Consider the following 10,746-nt stretch of genomic DNA (forward strand, 5'->3'; position numbering starts at 1 on the left):
TTGAGTGCAAATTTGCTGTAGTTATGGCCACGAACCTGGGCTGTTTACACCTGGAGGTGTCCAGACCTGCTTGCAGCAGCCAGCTGTCAGCATCGTGGGCTGCTTTCTTGGGAGCTGCAGCCCTAAGGACTGGGAGGTGAGGCGCCCTCAAGTCACCCACCCTTGAAGCTGCTGCATATTTCAGCACTGCTAACTCCTCTTACCAGGGGAGCTGTCAGATCTGCCGGCACTCAGATCTCAATGACTGTGAAGAACTGGTGTCAAGGATGGTGCTTCAGAGGCCCCTCAGCAGGGGCTGCAGCAGAGAGTCTGCCTCTGCAGTGCCCTCCCCTGCCAAACCCTCAGGACACAGGGAACAGGTGATCACCAGGGTCATCTGCCCACCAGGCTGGCCAGCAGCACCTGCAGTGGCCTGTCCCTCAGACACGGGCCACCTCGCACAGTGGCCAGGCAAGGTGGCTCCATGGCATGTGCCATGTGCTGGAGTGGCACAGAACTAGCTAGCCGTGCCAGTGGCAGAGCATCCCTGGGCACAGGCTGTGGCTCTCAGGCAGCTGGGTGGGCATAAACCCCTCCTGCTGCAGGGGCAGCACATCTCTCTCTGATCTGCAGAGTAATCTAGCACTGATCCCCTCGGCAGCAGTGACAGGGGGAGGCAGGAGGAAGGACAACAGTGGCCAGTGAGACACAAGGGCTGTGGGGCTGTGAGCTTTGGAGGGAGGGTGCTGGTTCCCCCAACATCCACTCCTCACACACCAGGAGCAGTGTGGAAGAGCCTGTGGGACACATGGATGTCAGCTGTCCCCCTTGCCCCCTGCCCTTCCTTGCCATGCCTCCCCTGCCCTGCTGCTGGTGGCGGAGCAGCTGCTGGCACTTGCTTGGCACACAGCTGGCAGCATGAGGGGGCCAGGAGCCCCCTCCAGCCACAGCAGGAGGGGCTCTCAGAGACAGGGGAGCAACTCAGAAGTGCAGTGGCCTTAACATGTCAGGGCAGGTTGGAAAATAGTGGTTTGTCTCCTCCCCACAGATGTATCCAATTTTTATCCATATTTATCACACCCAGTTGCACAGGGCCTGCCTCGAGAGCTGGGGGCAGGAGTCAGGGCGGTCTGGGAATTTACTTTTTGGAATAAACTTGGAGTGCAAGTGACTCATGTTTCCTTAAAAATATATGTGTGTTTTTGTGTGTTTCTGCCTATCTAAACCCTTCCCAACCTCTCTTCCCCTCCCCCTCCAGCCTCTGTCTAGAGAAGCGAAGGCCAGATGCACTCAGACACATCCAGATGCATTCAATCTTAGCAAATGGGTTACTTCAGTTCACATGTTTAGGTTTCTAGCATGGACAAAGGGGAAGAGACTTGCTTTTTATTTTGGAAAAAATGCTGGGGTTACTCAGTTTTGACCCTGAGGTCTCTTCAAGTAGCTCCCAGGAGTCCCTGCAAGCCTGCCAGTGCCCGGGATTTTTCTCTCCACCAGCCCTGAAGGACCCCTGACCACCACAGGACGATGCAGCTGTCAGCAGCAGGACCTTCCTTGGGCATGTGGATGCCCCTCTCCCTCCTGCAAGAACAGGGACATGGTGAGGGGCAAACTGGAAGGAAGGCTACAGGGCAGGGAGGCAAGCCATCAGCAGGGACAGAGGCCTGGCAGGCTGAGAGCATCTTCAGCCCTTGGTCAGGGCTGGACTACACACTCCACAGGAGCTGTAAGGATTAAAATTTGAGGAGGGTTGCTGCAGTCTGTGTGGACTGTTTCTATCTGGGCAACATTAACTGCAAGTTAAGTTGTCAACATGTTGCAGGTCTCACACCATTACAAGAGGCAAGTCCTCAAGACAGGTCCAGCTCCACTCTACGTTTAGGACACGAACACATTCTCATGTTATGTGGTCATGAATTAATTTCAATACTGCAGCTGCTTCTTCTCCCCAGATTTCCAAACATTCTCTCCTATTGCAGAAGTCTAACATCATCAATGCTGTCACTTACTCAAAAATTCTACATTTATTACCTGTTCCTGTTCCTTGTCTTGCAAGCACAGAGAAGACAAATTCTCTTCCTGATCATACTAGTATAATTTTTCTGCCAGAATAAGATCCTCTGTCCCAGAGAGAATTGAAGCCTGAAGGGTGATGTGGCAACCTCTGAAGAGTCTTAACCTGGCTATTTCTTCCTGTCACAGCTTTTCTCAAATAAGCTAAAAGGCCACAGTTCCAATAAGATCACAAATGCCAGGTGATAAATACTGAGAAGAAACTAAAGGAGAAGGGTATTTAAAAAAGACAGTCAAATTAGTGTGCATTTATTAAGTGGGCAGATTCCACTTAGTATTGTAGATTTCCTCCTGTGTTCTTCCACTGTCTTTGATTTTTTCTAAAATAGAGATCCTTTCTTTTTGCCTCTCCCCACTTGCCACTGTGTGAAAGCACACACTACAGGCAGAAAAGGATGCTAACTGACTCTGTAGAACCAGCAGTCTAATTATTCAGCAAAGATCTGTGACCATAAAGTAAGCACAGTGAGTAAAGCTGAAACAGGGATGTATTTCAGCTCCTCTTTTAATTAGCCCAGCTGCTGAAAGAGTAATAGGTACATAATTTCTAAAGAGAAGCAAGTGATTTTAGAGACAGCATTATCCCTTTCATCCTCTTAACACATCAAAGAGACAAACAGACATAATTTGCACAATAGTTTATCGGAGGCAAAAAGGTTAACAATAAAGACCTGCACTTTCCTTTATTATTAAGGGTTTGGGGTACATAATTTTCCAAGAGCCCCAGTAAAAGTTTCTTAAAAGGAACATCCCTCTTCCCTTCCAAGGTGTCTTCCTCTTGGCTTCACTGAAACCAATTGGAGAATTTTACTATTTATCGCAATGGAGCCACAGTTTTAGCCAGTGTTTCACTTCAGAGCATTTCCTGTTGTCAATGTCCACACACCTGAGGCTGTGGGGTGAGGCCCAGCTTGCATACCTGTGCAATGGCAGTAGAGCCAAGTAAGAAAGGAGCAGAAAAATGAGATGGACCTAAAGTGTAAGCTGCTACTAGGTTTCATCTCTGTTGAAGCTGTCTTTTCTTTAATGAGAAGTTAAAGAATCCTTTCAGAATTATTACAGGGCCAAAAATTCCCTACTAATAGCCTTAAGAAATTGCTCCTTCAAATTCAACTGCTTGTTCCTTTCTTCAAGACAGTAGTTGTTGTTGAGCAGCATGTTGAAAAATAAAGATGAAATCAAACACAAAGGGGCAGTGGAACACAAACTGGTTAAATAATCACTTCAAAAAGTCATCCTCTATGGACTCAAATTCGAGAGATGTATCTATCTGTTTGTATCTGGTCTTACACTGCACTGTTACTGTAAATGGCACTTTTCAAAGCAATTTGAAATAATATTTCTTTGAGCTTAAGTAATGTTTGCCAATGTACTGATGGATAAACTGAGGCATGGAAGGATAATTTTCGCAGGGTAACAGAATGGGCTTGCAGCATAGGAAGTTCCCTCCAAGGACAGATATGGCAAACTGGTTTTTTGCTCAATCAGTTGTCTGATCCCTCCACATAGCAGCTACTGTCAGCACAAATAAAGGGATGGGAATGGGAAGTCAGGAAGAGGAGGGAGAAAAATGTCCCATTTCAGCAGCAGCAAGAGCTTATATCAGCTTAAAGTGACTGTACTCTAAAAAAATCCTCATTCTTTTAAAGTGGAAGACTCAAGAAATAATTGGTATAATTAGACTTGCTTCAATTCACCTTACTTCTTAGCTAGAGTTTTCCCAGCTCTCAGATCTTTGGAGCAGAAATCCCTTTCCATCTAGCAAGGTATCTATGATATACAAATTCACCATGGCAAAAGATCAGTCAGCTGAAGCTGACATTTCACCATGCTGAGTGGCCTGACCCACCCCTGAGGCAACAATGTGCTTGTGAATCTCTTCCTGAATCACCAAAGCTTTAAGCCTGATCTCAGCCCTGGGCATGAGGGGAGGCAGCAGCATCACTGAGGTGAATTGTTGGACTGACACTGCCAACAAGGAGAACATTGTCTGGAGCATTGTCTCCAACTAGTGTCCCATAAAATCCATCACCGACAGCCTCTAGGATCTGACATGCTGTAGGGATTAGGAGGTCTTGCTAGGTGCAGATGTAGGTAGCAAGCATGACTGCACTGCCATCTGAACCTGAAAATGCTGATCTCCCACCGCAGAGTCCTGCACAGGCTGGACCCAAAGCATCAGGTGGAGTGTTGTGTTGGGCTGTGCCAGGCTCCTGAGCCAAGCAGGTCTTCCCTCCAGCACACGCCCTGGACATTTGCGTGCTTTCCCAACACAGGCATTTCTTGCATGGTTTCCATGGTCTTGAGCTGCTTCCATGTGAGCTGTTTATGCCTGGATTTAATGGGCTTTTCTTCCATCATTAAAATCTCATAAATTAATTCACTGTTTATTTGCCTGTCCAGAGTCTTGTTTGTTCTTTGCAGTTAAATATTTTGCATGGGTTGTCAAGCAGCTTCTTCCGGCTTGTCCCAAAATCAAAGACCCAGTCACTGCCTGCAAGCCAGACTGCCTGCTTTGGAAGATTATCAAAGTAAAGCTCACAAAACACCCCACAATTATCTCTGCCACAGCTGGCCGAGGCCTTGCTTTCAGCATTTTACTCAGTCAATAAATCTTCCCCCACTTTTCTCTGCCCCATTCTCCTCTGTTTTGTGGTAATTATGGCCAAATGTGTGTGTGGGGGAGCTGCCAGTGGTTGCCCATCCCCAAACACACAAGGGGGAGCAGAGTTATGACTCTGCCTCCCTGGAGCACAGGCTGAGCTCAGCCACACAAACAAACATTGCTTACACACATAAGTGACTCTCTGCATATCCCTCTTAAACTTCTGAGGCAAAGGTTTTATTTGCCTTTTTTTCAGTAGCCCAGAGATAAAACAAAAGGGATCCTTTTGTTATTAAATGGATGCATAAACCCTTCAATCATATTTATTTAAAGAATAGCTTCTACAGAACCTCAAAATAATAGATTCCATGATTTCTGTGAAGAAAATCCTTAAATGGCCACTTAAAAAAATCTCACATCCACATATTTCCTTGTCAAGGCTATATAAATTGCCCAAACTGCAGAAAATGAGTACCTGAAAGGGAATTAAATCATCAGTAAGTCAAAAGATAGTTTTTTAGACATTTTCATTGTCTAAACTGAGACAAAAGAAGTGAGCAAAAAGCATTTCTAGGTGGCAGCAAGTATACTTCTACATTTTTTTAAGGGCCAAGATCAGCTGCTCCCTTCTTAACACTAAATATTACCTCAAGGTCAACTTATTCTACAAATACACACATGTGATCCACCAAGAATTAACGTGGCCTCTGCTTTTTGGCTCTGTTGTGTACACAAGCTCAACATATGAAAAGAAATATTCATATGCACACATTCACACTCTCTACCTACATGCAAATACCTATGTAATATTTTAGGGAAGAACAAAGTAATTTAGGTTGAAAGGGGCCTCTGGATGTCACATGGTCCGGCCCATCTCTCGGTGCTAACTTGAAAGTTGTGTTGCTCACAGCCTTATCTTGCCAGGATGTGAGCTCCTGCAAGGATGGAGACATTCCTTTGTCACCCCAATGTAAGTTTGCCTGTGAATACTTGGATCATTTTACAGACAAAAAATTCTCTTGAATAATCTATCCACTTTATTAATAGGCTTTAGCAAGCTTGAGATAAATTAGATTTCTATCTTGAGTTAGGAAAAGAATGAGAATTTGAAGGATGCTTTACAAAAGCTCTGAGTGGTGGGTAGTTATTTATTAGTCAGACTTTAAAGAGTGCTGCTTCAGGAAGGAGTGAGACCCCCACCCCATACACCAGAGACACAGCTATTGTCTGCCTTGTATGGTGAGATGTATCAAACTGAGTGTCAGTTCCACAGCGATAATTAGACGTGTGTAATTAATTTTCTCTGGAATCTGAATCAGATACAATTCATAGATAAAAGGCTTAATTAAAAGGGAATAATAGCCATAGGTTAAGAAGCCCCAGCCTGGCCAGGATGATTGACTGCCATTCTGGAAATTAGAAGGCATGAGTTTAATTCCCCACTCTACCATTGTTTTTCCCTGGGACCTTGAGCAAAGTCACTTCACCTCCCTTGTGCTTCATTTTCCCATCTGGAAAGAGAACCTTGTAAAGATCTACAGGCAAAAGGGTCTATAACTGCTGAACAATAAGATTATTTCAATGCAAGATTCCACTACTGGAATAAAAAAATACAGAGTCTTATTGGATGGAAGGAACAGCTTTTTCTTTTTGGAATGATTATAGGGGCAGAGAGGGGGGATGGAAAGGTTTCAGCACAAACAGCAGCCTCTTTCCTAAGCTCAGAGCAGCAGCAGACTCTCCCTGGTCGGTACCCCAGGCACAAGGGATAGGCTCAGCTCCGAGGAGCACAAAGGGCTGCATTTCATTTCCCAGCCAAAGGTGGGGGGGGGGAGGGGTGTGAAGAAGAAACAGTTTGGTGGTCCTTTTTTATGGAATCAGTAAAAATCATTAGGGGAGAAGATAAGCTTCCAGCAACCAGGCTTCATGAGGTCGTGGAGAGTCAAGTGAGACAGAGCAGCAAGGCTCAGTGGTAGGGAGCTCCAGCAGGCATAGTAATTAGGTTATCAGTGGCATTGAAACAAAAAAAACAGTCGTGTGAGAAGGCAGACAGGTACAGGCATGGATGGGAGTGCTTCACCTTAGAGATATATGGCTTGTTTCATGACAAGGCAACCCTGTTACTCAGAGTTTAAGACATGAGGAAAAAGAAGGTTGTTATCTAACCACAATAAAAAAAAAAAAAAAAAGAAAGAAAGAAGAGGAGGATAGAAGGGGAAAAAAGAGCTAGTCTCATTAAGTTTCCTTCATGTCTCATCTTTCTAGTCTGCTCTCTCTTTTTACTATCAAACTCCATGAAAGCAGTCATCAGGGGTGTCAGCTGCTTAGAAGGCATGGTGACAGCTCTGTGCACTCCTTGGATCTCTCTTTGTAGAATTTAGACAGCACACTGGTGGAGAAAGACAGGATCTGCACTTATTGTGGCAGTCCTGAGTCTCAGTCTGAGGTTGTTTCTTAAAAGGGTACTTCTAGCATAGCTTAGATATCATATGAGGTTATGCTAAATAATAGAAAGGTGTTACCATATTAGAAATGCCAGGCAAAACGAACCTTTAAAAATAACAAAAAATCTTGTTTCCTTTGGCAGTGAAGTCAAATGTAACAACGTGCTTCTGGGTGAAAATAGGGAGTAAAACCAGCTAAAATCCAACTTTAAAAATGGCCTTTCCTGGTGGGTCCCCTAGTTTTCAAGAATAGCAAATTCACAAGCAGAAATACAACCAAAACATGCTATCATAGTTTAAATAATCTATACTATAGATGATGCTTTAAATCAGTCCTGCAATTTGAAGAAACTTTCTCATATGAGATCATCATCTGTGTTTTTTTAAAGCTATTTTTCTCACCACAGAAGTGGGCAGGCCTTGCAGAGGAAGCAAACATATTCCTTCCCTCTGGTCTGTTTGCTTCCTCTGGCTGGCACTGTGAAACTCCTGTGTGTTCCTTAGACATGCAAACCATGCTGACATTTCAGGTGCATGTTGCCGCGTAGTTTGGGTGTTTCTGGGCTGAAGACCTTGGCCAGCCTCATGGCATCCATGATCTGACAAACCACTTGACAACAGATCCTGCCAGTCCTCATCAGATAATGGATTGTGTGTCCTCCTCTCTGTTCCCTGCAGAGTACACAGTGATCAACGAGAACTGCCCAGGAGCTGAGTGGAATATCATGTGTCGGGAATGCTGCGAATATGACCAAATCGAGTGCATCTGCCCAGGACAGAAAGAAAGAGTGGGCTACACCATTCCCTGCTGCAGGAATGAGGATAACGAGTGTGACTCCTGCTTAATCCACCCAGGTATGTTTGTGGCCATGCTGTGTTCACACCAAATCTTTGGCCAAGGCATCATGGCAGATGCTGGGCAGGGCAGTGGTGAACAAGCACATCTCACTGAGGCATGGGATTGTCCTGCATTTCCTCAGGAACTTCATCTGCCACTCAGCTGACAGCAGCAAGACACTTGGCAAGGTTCCCCCAAAGCAGGTAGCATCACTGGCCAAAAACCCCAACACTTTCTACTAGGAGTGTTGTCAGGATGTCTTGGGCAGCCTTGGAATCTGCCAAAGGGTGACACTATAGCTGGCTTCACACCAGGAGTGTTTTGGTGATACTCTTGGTTGATTTGCATCCCCAAAGCAAAAAAGGAGAGATAACTTGGAAGTCCCACAAGCAAGGAGGAAAAAGAAAAGTTAAAGGTGATAGGAGGAGAGAGCAGGAGGAGCTAGGATCAGTTTAGAAGTCATCAGAATAATTTAGGCTGGGCTCAAGTGGCATCAGCACACACATTCGGACTCCTGAGAGAGGTGTTTACAGCTGGAGCAATGAGATTTAGAGGTTTGGGCAAGTCAGACCAGGAGTTTGGTTCCAAATCTCAGAGTCTGAGCTGCCTAGGGCGTGTAGGTTGGGTATGGTTCCCAGCGGGAAAGCTGTCAGCACCTCTGCAGTCATTAATGTCATTGGCATTTTCTGTGGAAAAGACAGAGAGGCTGCTCCTCTTCCCACAGGACAATCCACCTTGGCTTTCATCTAACAGAGTGGCTCTCTTTTTAGGCTGCACCATCTTTGAGAACTGCAAGTCCTGTCGCAATGGCTCCTGGGGAGGGACACTCGATGACTTCTACATCAAGGGAATCTACTGTGCAGAGTGCAGAGCTGGCTGGTATGGAGGGGACTGCATGAGTAAGTGTCCTGCGTGGGTAGGGAGAGATGGCAGGGACAGGGAGTGGTGGGACAGAGCCAGGGCCATGCTGTGCCTTTCCAGCTATTCCTGCACAGCGACTCTTGCAAAGGGCACGAGCAGGAGAAGGCAAACACAACCAGGCAGTAAGCAGATCAACAATTAGGAAAAAACTTCTCTCCTAGTGCTTGTCTGAGAGGAATTGGACTGGGCCTCATGTCATGGTGGGTTAGAACCCTATTAAATGTCTGTTTGGGTTTGGTTTATTTTAAAACTTTAACTACCGTGACTGCGGAAATCTTCTGTAATCTGCATTTCTTGGACTCACGTCATCATAGCCCCTGAGCATAAGCATAAACATTTACAAGGGCAACAGCTTTATCAAAAAGAGCTTACTCTCTGTCCTCCTTCAAACCCTGCCAGCCCCAAGGATATCCCAGGGTTTCCTTCCTCTGCCACACATCTTCAACACACTTCAAGGTGCCTCTAGAAAACACTGTCTTGTAACTTCTGATTACGTCACAACAATGAGTGTTTCAGACCCCTCTAGCAATATCTAAAGGTTTTGTTCCTGACAGTGTACAAAAGTTCCGGCTTTTTAGTTTTGCTAAATTGTAATCCCAATTCTGTCTTTCAATAATGAATTCCATCAGCGAACTGTGTAATGTTTAAGACCAGTATTTCCTTTGCCAATTTCCCACCAGTGAAGGTGAAGCACTCAATTTTTATTGACTGTCTCTTTGTTCACATTTTGCTGGAAGGGATAAAAACAGAGTCTTCTTTCCCTGCTCTGTTCTGTCTACTGGGCTATGTACCTTAGGCTTGTGTCCTCTTAGTCATTGATTTTAAAGCAACAATTTAACTTGCTTTCACAACACTGCCCATGACCATGCAGGAGATAAAATCATTGCTTCAAATAGCAGAATGTGGGAAATCAACATGTTTCAGCAACAGAGCTATCTCAACCTTGAGGCTTTGGAAGTTGATCAACTGAGTCTCCTGCCATTTACGGTGTGATTTCTGGGAACACTTTAAAGTCCCATTTTCTTTAGGTGCACACTAGAGCTTCTCTGGAATTTTCTTTAAAAGAAGAGCCAAGAAAGAGTCATTAGCTCATCTAATTTTTCCTCCATCTGCCTGAATATGTAGGCAACCAACAGTATATTTCAGTTTATTCTTCCCACTTGTATTGAAGCAAACACACCTTCACACAGAGGTCTATTTGGATATTTTTGCGGTACTGAAATTGGACAGCTTTGTCTTATAACGTTTTTCTTACTACTTGCCCTTTTAAGGGAAGCAGTGTGAGCTGAGGCTGTGCTCTCTTTCATGTGGTTCTGTGGTACTTGAGAGGTGGGGTAGGAAAGTTAGACAGTGCTGTTGTCTCTTCCACTCTTAAAGTGGGGACACAGAGGACAGTTGTGATGCCAGCACATCCTGAGCTCCCCTTTTGTGGCTATCTCAATTTTGGCCTTGATGCATGGCTCAGGCATGGAGAAAACCGCATGTCTGGAAAGCAGCCCATAACCATGATGGGTGCCCGACTGCGCCTCCCAGCGATATGGCTTTGGGTCTGGAGGGCGGCCAGCAAGTAGCCTTGGAATACCAGCAGGCACAGGCTGCTGGAGCCGTGGATATGCTAGCACACCTCCGCTGGGAGAGCACAGCAGGAGCCATCTCTCTTTGGTACCTGCATACAGCATCACAGCTCAAACTTTGCAGCCAGCCCTGGGTGCCTCGCCAGCGGGAGAGGGCCAAGAAATCCCAGAATTACAAAGAAGCGACAGCACGGTAATAGCGGGATGTAAACAATTTGCGTACTCCGTCCTACACTGCTAACGCCAGCGCTGCCGGGCACGGCGCGGCCTCCCGTGCGGCTCTGTCTCCCTCTCGCGGGGCCGGCGGGCGCT

At 45.7% G+C, this 10,746-nt stretch overlaps 1 protein-coding gene across 1 annotated transcript in view; it reads left to right on the top strand.

Moving 5' to 3' along the window:
• Positions 1–10,746, top strand: part of PAMR1 (peptidase domain containing associated with muscle regeneration 1) — a 55,473-nt gene that overhangs the window by 836 nt on the left and 43,891 nt on the right. Inside the window, exons 2-3 of the mRNA XM_031055812.1 lie at positions 7,780–7,956; positions 8,710–8,838. Of these exons, the coding sequence (XP_030911672.1) occupies positions 7,780–7,956; positions 8,710–8,838 (306 nt within the window). The remainder of the gene's footprint in view (positions 1–7,779; positions 7,957–8,709; positions 8,839–10,746) is intronic.

This window comes from Geospiza fortis, unplaced genomic scaffold (assembly GCF_000277835.1).
Source record: "Geospiza fortis unplaced genomic scaffold, GeoFor_1.0 scaffold66, whole genome shotgun sequence".
Taxonomy (NCBI): Eukaryota; Metazoa; Chordata; class Aves; order Passeriformes; family Thraupidae; genus Geospiza; species Geospiza fortis.